Source organism: Bos javanicus, chromosome 17 (genome assembly GCF_032452875.1).
Source record: "Bos javanicus breed banteng chromosome 17, ARS-OSU_banteng_1.0, whole genome shotgun sequence".
NCBI classification, from domain to species: Eukaryota; Metazoa; Chordata; class Mammalia; order Artiodactyla; family Bovidae; genus Bos; species Bos javanicus.
Window position 1 is genome coordinate 47,202,403 of NC_083884.1, and position 12,507 is coordinate 47,214,909.

The 12,507-nt window shown below is 44.6% G+C and overlaps 1 protein-coding gene across 10 annotated transcripts in view; it reads left to right on the plus strand.

Moving 5' to 3' along the window:
- Positions 1 to 12,507, plus strand: part of RIMBP2 (RIMS binding protein 2) — a 325,711-nt gene that overhangs the window by 302,924 nt on the left and 10,280 nt on the right. For all 10 annotated transcript variants that reach the window (XM_061384505.1, XM_061384508.1, XM_061384509.1 and 7 more), the window contains 4 exons: positions 534 to 715; positions 1,771 to 1,939; positions 7,576 to 7,679; positions 10,657 to 10,728. In XM_061384505.1, coding sequence (XP_061240489.1) covers positions 534 to 715; positions 1,771 to 1,939; positions 7,576 to 7,679; positions 10,657 to 10,728 — 527 coding nt within the window. The remainder of the gene's footprint in view (positions 1 to 533; positions 716 to 1,770; positions 1,940 to 7,575; positions 7,680 to 10,656; positions 10,729 to 12,507) is intronic.

Below are 12,507 nucleotides of genomic sequence, written 5' to 3' on the forward strand. Positions count from 1 at the left end.
GTTGAGCTACACATTTCTTTAAGAACTTATTTTTATGACTTTATGGATTGTTTTGTTTTGGACTGTGCTGGGTCTTTGCTGCTGCACGGGCTTGTCTCTACTGGGGTCAGTGGGGGCTGCTCTCTTGTCGTGCACAGGCTGCTCATTGTGGTGTCTTCTCTTGTTGCAGAGCACAGGTTCTAGGCTGCAGGCTCCCGTAGTTGCAACATGTGGGCTCAGTAGTTGCGGCTCCTGGACTCCAGAACACAGGCTGAATAGCCTTGTTACACAGACTTAGTTGCTTCGAGGCACATCGCATCTTCCCACATCAGGGATCGAACCCACATCTCCTGCATTGGCAGGTGGATTCTTTACCACTGAACCACTAGGAAAGCCCAGCTACACATTAAGAAAAAAAAAAAAACAACTTAAAGTGCTTCTCTCTTCATTTTCCAAAACCACACTTTGTATAACAGCTCACCTTTCTGGGTAAAGCAGGGAGAATGGCTGGTGGGAATCACTTAGACCCTGTGCTTTATCCCATGCACTCCCAGATGAGTACGGGCGGGACCGGCTTTCTCCGGACTTCTACGAAGAGTCAGAGACAGACCCTGGGGCAGAAGAGCTCCCAGCCCGCATCTTTGTGGCCCTTTTTGACTACGACCCCCTTACCATGTCCCCGAACCCAGACGCTGCAGAAGAGGAGCTTCCCTTTAAAGAAGGGCAGATCATCAAGGTGGGGGCATGGCCCAGGGGGTACAGGTGGCGGGGGAGGATGGGGAGGGGGTGCTCACCAGATCCAAGTTCCTTAACACAGGGGTCCCCAACCCTCGGGCCATGGACCAGTATGGGTCTGTGGCCTGTTAGGAACTGGATTGCACAACAGGAGGTGAGTGGCAGGTGAGCAAGCAAAGCTTCATCTGCATTTACAGCCGCTCCCCATCACTCACATTACCACCTGAGTTCCATCTCCCGTCAGATCAGTGGAAGCATTAGATTCTCATAGGAGTACAAACCCTACAGTGTGTGAATCATCTGGAAACCACCACCACCCCCAGTCCATGGAAAAATTGTATTCCACAAAACCAGTTCTTAGTGCCACAAAACTTGGGGACAGATGCCTTAACACCTCAAAACAACAGGCTACTTCCTCTTGTATTTGACATTCAGCCTCCTATCAGTAGTAGAGGAAGAGCCTGAGTCTGGAGTCAGAAGGAAGAAATGGGATGCTCCCTAGGAGAGGGGAAAGGACCTTGAACCCCAAGTTTGCAAATTTCCGAAAGGGCACTGACAATAACCTTTGAAAGAGGTCGCTAACTAAAACGGACTCTAAAGAATGGTGATGCTTACCCCGCAGAATAGTACACACAGAATCCCTTTGTGAGTTGAGGTTTCTCACTTCTGGAATGCCAGACAGTGGCGCTGTCTTCTTATGGAGGAATCATTTGTTATACTGCACTTGCATGTATGTGTATGGAGGGGGGGAGGTGGCAGGCGGCACTTAACTTGTGTGCGTTCACACACATGCACTCAGCTAGCAAAGCCCTGGCCTTGCCGGGCAGCCCCCTGGTCAATGGGAGCTCCAGAAGCTATCAAAACCCTGGAGGAGAAACAGGTTCTTAGACATACAGATTTTTAGGGTGAGGGCTATGTGTACACACTTATGCCCACAAGCAGCGATTTTCCATGTTCTTCAAGTCAGTGTCTGACTAACTGTGACTCTAGGTGAACAGAGCTGATCTATTTCTGAACCAGCCACCCCAATGCCTTGCCTTTTTCCCATGACTCCAGGTGTATGGTGATAAAGACGCTGATGGATTCTACCGCGGGGAAACCTGTGCCCGGCTTGGCCTTATCCCCTGTAACATGGTCTCTGAGATCCAGGCAGATGATGAAGAGATGATGGACCAGCTTCTAAGACAAGGCTTCCTCCCTCTGAACACACCTGTGGAGAAAATAGGTAAGAGGCCACGTCCTGCTCACCTGTGAGCCTGCAGGCCAGGTGGCACCTGCCTCCTCCAGGGTTTTGTAGCACAAAACACCAGCCCAGGGCTTCTCTGGTGGCTCAGTGGTGGAGAGTCCACCTGCCAATTCAGGGGACACAGGTTCTACCCCCTACTGGGAAGATCCCACATGCCTTGGAGCAGCTGAGCTCATGTACCACAACTATTGAGCCTGTGCTCTGGAGTCCAGGAGCCACAGCTACTGAAGCCCATGCCCCCTAGAGCCCATGCTTCAAAACAAGAGAAGCCATTGCAATGAGAAGCCTGAGTACTGCGACTACAGAGTAGCCCCAGATCACTGCGACGTGAGAAAACCTGAGTGCAACAACAAAGACCCAGCACAGCCAAAAATTAAAAAAATATATATTTTTTAAACTGCCAAAAAACAAAACAAAACACCAACTCAGGGCAGGAGACAGCGCTGAGCAGAGGAATGAATGCTTTGGTTTTTTTTTTAAAGATATTTCATATAGTTCCCTGTGCTACTATAAGTGTCACTTAAGTGTCACTATAAGTGACGAGTAAGTCCTTGTCACTTGACCATTTTATTTTTTGGCCACACCAGGCATGCGGGATCTTAGTTCCCAGACCAGGGACTGAAGCTGTGCCCCATGCATTGGAAGCACAGAGTCGTAAACACTGGACCACCAGGGAAGTCCCCAAAATCTGAGTGTTAACCATCAGATTTTCTTGGGCAAAACCCATTCTGTAAACCAAGGTTTTAATAGTCCTGAGATACAGACATACAGGCATCTAAATATTTATGAAAACACAGATGATCTTCTCATGAAAGATGAAGTATGGCCTTGCCTATCACATTTAGAAAGTAAACATTTTTGGGTTGTTGTGGATGAAATGCTTGTGTCCCCTAAAATTCATTTGTTGAAACTTTAATCTGTAATGTGATGGTTTATTAGGAGGTAGGGCCTTTGGGAGTGATCTGGTCATGAGGGTGGAGCCCTTATGAATGGGGTTAGCACCCTTATAAAAGAGACCCCAGAGAGCCCCTTCCCCCTTCCATCACGTGAGGACACAAGGAGCAGGAAGTCATCTGTGAACCAGGAAGGAAGGGAGCAGGTCTTCACCAGACACCAAGTCAGCCAGCACCTTGATCTTGGACATCCCACACCCCAGGACTGTGAGAAATGGATGCTTGTTGTCTCAGCCCCCAATCTATGGCACTTTGTTATCTCAGCATGAATGGACTGATACTGGTAATATACGGGTTTTGTTTGTTTTAGTATTTATTTATTTGGCTGCTCCGTGTCTTAATTGCAGCGTGCGGGATCTTTAGTTGCAGCCTGTGGGATCTACTTTGCCCTCTGGGGACTGAACCTGGGCCCCATGCTTTGGGAGCACAGTCTTAGCCACTGGACCACCAGCACACTGGTACTACTTTGCACATTGACTATCTATGATAAATTTCAAAGGATGATTGGATAAGTCGTATGCTTTCCATTCTTCAGGTAAATTCTGCTTATCCAAAGACATAAAAGATTTTTACCCTTTAATTTGGATACTAAATTCTTTTGTTTATCTAGAACCACTGAGCAAACAGTAAAACTGTTTTCAGCAACATTACATTTATGATCTTTAATTTTTCCACATGCAAGGAAAATCTACTCATTCAAAAGGCCTCTCCTTTTTCTAAATAACTGTAGACAGAAAGACTCATGGGATTCATATTTAAAGTTTTAATACTTCAAAACATTACATTCACTTCTTTTTTATTGTTTAACCTTTTTCTAAATTTATTTTTATTGACTTATAGTTGATTTACAATGTTGTGCCAATCTCCTGTATAGCAAAGTGAATCAATTATACACATATATACATTCCTTTTCATATTTTCGTCCATTATGGTTTGTTACAAGATATTGAATATAGTTCCCTGTGCTATACAGCAGGACCTTGTTATTTATCTGTCCTGTATGTAATAGTTCATTGTGCATTGCGTGCGTGCTCAGTCATGTCTGACTCTTTTGTGACCCCATGGATTGTAGCCCGCCAGGTTCTCCTCTGTCCATGGGACTTTCCAGGCAAGAATACTGGAGTGGGTTGCCATTTCTTCCTCCAGGGCATCTTCTTAACCCAGGGATCAAACCTGTGTCTCCTGGTTTGGCAGGTGGATCCTTTACCACCAAGCCACCAGGGAAGCCCATATGTAATAGTTTGCGTCTGCTAATCCCAAACTCCCAGTGCACCCCACTGCCTCCCCTGGATTCACTTCTAAATCACACTCCAGACAAAGTTCAGTGGCTCAAGTAATATGCATGATTTTAAGGACAAACACAAAAGCAAATATCTCAACCTTTTTGGTATTAATGAGTTCATTGTCTCAAGATCCATGTCTCACAGTCAAGGTTTCATATGAATAAACTGCCCAGATTAAATCCCCGAGACCACAGCTCTCTGAGCCCTCACACCTTCCATTCCCTCGCATCGCTGCCCCCTTTCCTGAAGTCGACAGTGCCTCTTCAAAGAGGAAATGGGCTCGTGCACCACAGGCCCAGAGAGTCTAGGAGCAATCTGCTAAAAAAAAAGAAACTTGATTTACATGATCACTTGGATTAAATGTCTTTTTATTCAGTAGTCCCTAGACTAGTTGAGGGAACCAAGCTGAGATACCTGCTTGCCCTTTTATGTTGAGGCAATGTTTCTCATGGTGAAAGACTGGAAGCTTCCATCCTGAGACTAGGAGTAAGGCTACAATGTCCACGCTCATCTCTCCTTTCCAGCTGCATGCTAGAATGTGCAGTACAAGGAGAGCCAGGGAGCAATGGCCCACAGAATGGAAAGATCACATGGAAGCCTACCTTGAAAATCTCAGAGAACCTATAAATACAGTTCCTAGAATACAAGTGAGACTAGTAAGGTCAATGGATACAAAAGCAATTGCATTTCCATAGGTTAGCAATGAAAATTTGAGATTTAAATTGAAAAAGTAATACTGTGTACAGTAACACAATGAAGATGTGAAATGGTTAAGTCTAACAAAATACATGCAGTATCTGTATGTTGAAATGATAAAACATTGATGAAAGAAATCAAAGAATCCCGAAGTAAATAGAGATGGACTGTTCATAGACTTAATATTGCTAAGACATTAAGATGTCAGATATCCCCAAACCAACCTATATGTTCATCAAAACAGCAGTCAAGGTCCATGCAAAGCATTATATAGAATCAATAAGCTAAATCTTTCATGCATATGAAAAGTCAGAGAAACTAAAAATCACTGAAACCGTTTTTAAAAGAAAAATGTGAAAGACTCATGTAACTTGATTTTAAGACTCACTATAAAGGCAAACTGATCAAGACCATGTGGTGCTGGAGAAAGGACAGGCACACAGAGGAACAGGGTAGAACAGACCCCCCAGACTGATCAACATATCCACGATCAACTGACTTTTGACAGAGGTAAAAATGCAATTCAATTGAGAAGGGGTAGTCTTTTCAATAATAGGTGCTGGAATTACTGGACATCCACAGGCAAAAAGTGAATCTCAAGCCATATTCTCACTGTAGTGAAAAGCTTAACTCAAGATTCATACTGTCTTCAATATAAAAATGAAGACTATAAAACTTATAGAAGAAAACAAAGGAGAGAAACTTTGTAATGATCAGGCAACAATTGTTTTGATATGATATATTTTAAAAATTGTGTTAGATGTTATCAAAATTAAATATTTCTGAGTGGGACTTCCCCGGCGATCCAGTGGTTAAGAATCTGCCTGCCAGTGCAGGGGATATAGATTTGATCTCTGGTCCAGGAACTAAGATCCCACGTGTCACAGGGCAGCTAAGCCTGTGCACCTGAACTACTGAGCCCATGCACCCTAGAGCCCATGCTCCAAAACAAGAAAAGCCACCACAAGGAGAAGCCCTCACACTGCAAAAAGAGTAGCCCCCACTCGCCTCAACTAGAGAAAGCTTGCACGCAGCAACAAAGTCCCAGCACAACCAAAACTAAATTTTGAAAAATCACTAATAACCAGAAAGAACTCAAATGTTTTCTGGCTGGTAAATGGATAAAATAACTATGGTACATCAATACAATGGGATACTACTCACCAATAAGAGTAGAACAAATTATTGATCCATGCAATAACATGACTGAATCTCAGATGCACTGTCCCAAGGAAAGAAGCCAGTCCCCAAAAGCTACATCCATGAGATGCCATTTAAACAATATGCTAAAACAGGCAGAACTATTAGGATAGAAAACAGATCAGTGGTTACCTAGGTTGGAGGTGACAAATGGGCATGAAGGAATTTGGGGACGGTGACATAACTTCAATATCTTGATGGTTGTGGTGGTTATGTGACCATAGAGTTTATCAAAACTTACTAAAGTGAATGAACACTAGACTGAGTCATACTGTATATAAATCACACCTCAATACAGTACATGTGTAGCCTTAATGCCACTGACATAGGGTTCCCCTGTGAAATTAGCAGTTTAGCAACACTGTAATTAACCTCTGGTTACCACTGTAATTTGATCCAGGAAACATACATGCAGGTCCTGCAAAGGTGTGCTTGCTTATTTCAAATAAAAGCAGTGATTCTTGACCAGGAGCTGAGGGTTGAATTTTGCACATGCACACAATGAGCCCTATGCCTGCCGCTGACTCCTGAAAAGCTGCTTAACTCACTTTACATGCTTTCAAAACACTTGTCTTTAGGAGTTTTCATTTCTGTGCATTGAATTCCAAAAATCAATCTTAGGCAAAAGGTGGCTGTGTTTGGGAGAAAGGCCTCAATGCCCACTTTCTCCAGGAGAAACGTCATTTAGGAACCCAACAACGGAGGTTTGCCAGGGAGTTTGACAATTTGGGCCAGATCCCATGGTTTTTCATTGGCCCTTCTTGTAAGTGGCTGTTTTCGGAGTTTTTCCAGATGCTCTGTGTGGGGTTTTCTTCTTTTCTCCCCTCTTATGCTGATATACAGCCCAGGGCTCCATCTAGGGCAGATCGCAGCCAGGCAGTGGAGGGGGCCTCCCCCAGAGCCTTCTCCGCAAGTGGCATTATTTCAGGGACAGCTGTTAAAAGTACAGCGAGGGCACCAGAGGAAGTGGAGGGAAAGGAACCTCTGAGACGGGTAGAGAGGGTGCCCCTTTCTATAGACTCTTGCTTCTCCTGATGACAGACTGGTGGCTGTGCCTCTGGTCTGAGCGAGAATAATCTGAGAGAGAATCATCTTCATAGCAGCTACATGGGCAGCATTTTTGACCTGGTGTTTATGGGGTTCCTCTGAGCTGGGTCACAACCTGCAAGTGGCCTGCTTACCCCCGCCCCTCACATGCACCGTGTGCCACTCCAAGCCCTTTAGATTGACTATTTGAGCGAATTCCCTGCTCTAAGTCTCCCCTGTTCCTATACACAGAGAGAAAGGAGTGGGGCTAGACTGGACTTCAGCGTGAGCGTAGGGAGCCTGGGGGCTTCCCTGGCTGGGCCAGCACTAGAGCCCAGCAGTCATCTCAGCCACACTGGTCGCATGTGACTTGGCTCCACTGATCGAGCCAAGGGAGAGGGGACGCCACTGGCTTTGAAATCACTTCATGATGGTGTTCTTCTTGTGATGTGAACAGAGAGAAACAGGAGAAGCGGCAGACAGCACTCGGTGTCGACGCGAAGGATGGTGGCCCTGTACGACTATGATCCAAGGGAGAGCTCGCCCAACATTGATGTCGAGGTACCTCTGCCCACAACACCCTCCCTCCCTCCCTTCCCTGGAACTTACACAGGAAGGGCTACTCAACCAGGAACGAGATAGCCAGGAGGGCAGGAGAGAGGTCGCGAGCCTGGTGACACACTCAGGGCACTGGCAGCCACTGAATAGGGTTTCCCTGGACCAGCACCCTGTGACCCATACCTGCTGTGATGGGTCATCCTGGACAGAGAAAGCAAAACCTCTGACATGTGGCCAATGACCCCCACCACCCCCACCACCACCACCACACACACACACACACACACTCAAGGAAAATCGAGCAGAAAAGATGGATGTTCTCTGTGCACGTAGGCTTCGTGTCCTAGGAACACTGTGAAAACTGACAAGCATTTGCCTTCAGAAGGATTAGATTTCCACTCTTTGGAGCTGTTTTTTTAGACAGTTCAGTTCAGTTCAGTTCAGTCGCTCAGTCATGTCCGACTCTGCAACCCCATGAACTGCAGCACGCCAGGCCTCCCTGTCCATCACCAACTCCCGGAGACCACCCAAACCCATGTCCATTGAGTTGGTGATGCCATCCAACCATCTCATCCTCTGTCGTCCCCTTCTCCTCCTGCCCCCAATCCCTCCCAGCATCAGGGTCTTTTCAAATGAGTCAGCTCTTCGCATCATGTGACCAAAGTATTGGAGTTTCAGCTTCAACATCAGTCCTTCCAATGAACACCCAGGACTGATCTCCTTCAGAATGGACTGGTTGGATCTCCTTGCAGTCCAAGGGACTCTCAAGAGTCTTCTCCAACACCACAGTTCAAAAGCATCAATTCTTTGGTGCTCAGCTTTCTTTATAGTCCAACTCTCACATCTATACATGACTACTGCAAAAACCATAGCCTTGACTAGACAGACCTTTGTTGACAAAGTAATGTCTCTGCTTTTGAATATGCTGTCTAGGTTGGTCATAACTTTCCTTCCAAGGAGTAAGGATCTTTTAATTTCATGGCTGCAATCACCATCTGCAGTGATTTTGGAGCCCAGAAAAATAAAGTCAGCCACTGTTTCCCCATCTATTTGCCATGAAGTGATGGGACCAGATGCCATGATCTTAGTTTTCTGAATGTTGAGCTTTAAGCCAACTTTTTCACTCTCCTCTTTCTCTTTCATCAAGAGGCTCTTTAATTCTTCTTCACTTTCTGCCATAAGGGTGGTGTCATCTGCATATCTGAGGTTATTGATATTTCTTCCAGCAATCTTGATTCCAACTTGTGCTTCCTCCAGCCCAGCGTTTCTCATGATGTACTCTGCATAGAAGTTAAATAAGCAGGGTGACAATATACAGCCTTGACGTACTCTTTTTCCTATTTGGAACTGGTCTGTTGTTCCATGTCCAGTTCTAACTTGCTTCCTGACCTGCATACAGGTTTCTCAAGAGGCAGGTCAGGTGGTCTGGTATTCCCATCTCTTTCAGAATTTTCCACAGTTTATTGTGATCCACATAGTCAAAGGCTTTGGCATAGTCAATAAAGCAGAAATAGATGTTTTTCTGGAACTGTCTTGTTTTTTTGATGATCCAGAGGATGTTGGCAATTTGATCTCTGGTTCCTCTGCCTTTTCTAAAACCAGCTTGAATATCTGGAAGTTCACGGTTCACATATTGCTGAAGCCTGGCTTGGAGAATTTTAAGCATCACTTTACTAGTGTGTGAGATGAGTGCAATTGTGTGGTAGTTTGAGCATTCTTTGGCATTGCCTTTCTTTGGGATTGGAATGAAAACTGACCTTTTCCAGTCCTGTGGCCACTGCTGAGTTTTCCAAATTTGCTGGCATATTGAGTGCAGCACTTTCACAGCATCATCTTTCAGGATTAGAAATAGCTCAACTGGAATTCCATCACCTCCACTAGCTTTGCTCATAGCGATGCTTCCTAAGGCCCACTTGACTTCACATTCCAGATGTCTGGCTCTGGACAAGATGTATACAAATCTCTGGTCCTTGGTATTTCTGTTGTACCCGATGGGTGACCAGCTCGTGGTTCAGATTCAGAGCTTAGGTGGATTCAAATTTCTGTATTGGCTTGATGAATGTGTGCATGCATGCTAAGTCGGTTCGGTCATGTCAGACTCTTCACAACCCTATGAACTGTAGCCCACCAGGCTCCTCTGTCCGTGGGATTCTCCAGGCAAGTATACTGAAGTAGGTTGCCATGCCCTCCTGCAGGAGATCTTGCAGACCCAGAGACTGAGCTCGTGTTTCCTGTGTCTCCTGAATTGGCAGGCAGGTTCTTTACCACTAGTGCCACCTGGGAAGCCTGGCTTAATATATATATGATGCCTAATGGCTCTTAGAAATGAACTTTAGTACCCTGTTTTCATGTCTAGAGATAAAAATGAAATTTTTTTCTGGTATCCTCTGCTGGAGTCAATGCACCCACCTCTAACCTGGAGCATGGCACGTAGTAGACTCTTACTAAATGACATTTAAATACAATTTTTTAAAATATATTCAGTGAAAGGATATTTGTGCAATGGTCCCTTCACTGCAGAGCGCATCTGAAGGCTCTGTGGTTTTTGTTTTTTTTTTTAATTTTATTTTATTTTTAAACTTTACATAATTGTATTAGTTTTGCCAAACATCAAAATGAATCCGCCACAGGTATACATGTGGCTCTGTGGTTTTTAAGTTAACTATTTAACTGGCTGTAAACACACACCACCAGCAGAACCTGGGGATGATCTTAATTCTGGCTGAGAATCGGAGCAGAGCAGCCCTTCTGTTGGAGACTTGGCCCCATTTTGAATTGTCCTTACTTTCTAAGAGACTGGGAACACAGGCATTCATTCATCTGATATGTACCCTTTCTCCTTATCTGACTGAAAGTGTAGGTTCATACCAAAACAATAAGAAAAAAAAGAGAAATCATACCAGAAATCATGAAGATTTTTTTTTTAAGGCAACTTCTATATTTAGGAAAACACTATTAACTTTATGCTCTGTCTTTACAGGCTGAACTTACATTTTGCACAGGAGATATTATTACTGTTTTTGGCGAAATTGATGAAGATGGATTTTATTATGTAAGTTTTTGAAGCATCAAATATATAAATATTTTTGCTTGTCTATTCTTTCCTCTAAAATTGTGTGTGAACTTTACCTGGCTTGCTGAAAGGATGGCTAATGTGCTTGTCCTCTTTGCTGAGCCCATAAAATATGGGAAGGCAGTTCTGTGATCTTCACTGTTACTTCTCTTTAAAAGGACTATTTTCAATGCATACGAGCTGTTGACAAAGTAAGAGTATTCACATGCTCACATTAAACATTTCTTTCATTCAAACATTTACCAAGCAGTTTAATTTTCTGGATTACTTAGTGCCTGAGTGCATGCTAAGTCACTTCAGTCGTGTCCGACTCTTTGCAGCCCTATGGACTGTAGCCTGCCAGGCTCCTCTGTCCATGGGATTCTCCAGGCAAGAATACTGGAGTGAGTTGCCATTTCCTCCTCCAGGGGATCTTCCCCAATCCAAGGATGGAACCTGAGTCTCTTACGTCTCCTGCATTGGCAGGTGGATTCTTTACCCCTAGTGCCACCTGGGAAGCCCCATTTAGTGCATAGGTAATACATTTTCAAATGGTGAGAGGAAGAAATACAAAGAAGCAAAATTAATTAAAACCAACAGGATCTCAAGCTCCTCCCTCTTACAGCACTGTGGACCCAGCCTCTGGGATAGGGATGGGGGAGTCCTGACTCTGCCCTGGGCCAGCAGAGCAGATCTTCTGATATTCCTGAAGAGAAGGCAGGCATGTTGGGTAGTCATCTTAGGGGCACCTCCCCAGCCAGACACCTACTGCTGTTCCTAGCCTTAGGAATGGGGTCATCATCTTGCATCCCACTTTCCTCCTCTTTCTGTTTTTGTTTTTTTTTTTTAAATAATGAAAATAATCAAGAAACTCTCAAGCCCTGACAAGGCAGGTTTCTCTTGGGGTCAAATGGATTTTACAACATCAGGCACACACGGTATTTCAAAGCTCCTCTGATGCAGTTTCTGATTTTTAAGAGAATAGTTTTTAGTGAGACTGTTCATGGTGTTACCAACCAGGGTTCTTGGCCTTCCCCAATCAATAGAAATTGATCAGAGGTCAGACAAAAATTCAAGTAAGGCTTTACTTGGGCCCCTGGTGCACAGTGGGGAGCCAGAACAAACAACAGGTTTGCCTGCTTGCTCTCAGATGAGGGGGACGAGCGTGTTCCTTACATGGGGTGAGGGTAGAGGTGTGTCCAGGGGTCAGCCCGGAAGGGTAGCTTAGGTGGTTTGCCCACCCCTTAGGTGGTGGTGTGTGCAGGGGGCATGCGAGGTACCCTGGCTTTGCTCTCAAACCTCTGCTTTTACTCTGGGCTCTTCAGAAGTGGCAGCTGGGTTTTGGGGTCTCTTTGTACCCCGTTGTCCGTAATTTGCCCTAACTAACTCCTTGCATGGAGTTAGTTTTAGTTCCTTCGAGTTTCTTTGTGTTCTGATGCTGGAGATGTTTCACCAGGTGCAGGCACTGCAGCAGAAGGTCCCGGGTTCCGGGTCCAAGCCTGTCTCAACACTTTGTCCATATGTTGCAAGTATTTCTTTTTCTAGGTAATCATCTGCTTTTCAAATTTTCCATTTTGTGTGTGGTTTTGTTGTCTTTTCTTTTATGAAGCAGAAGTTTTAAATTTTTATGTAAATTTTTATGTTTTTCAGCCCTTGGGAGGCATGCTTAAAAGTCCTTCAAGGTGATAGAAATAATCATTTTATCTTGGTTCTTCACTTTGATAGCTTCATTTTCACATATAAATCTCAAGTGTCTAACTTTATTTCTAATTAGAGAAA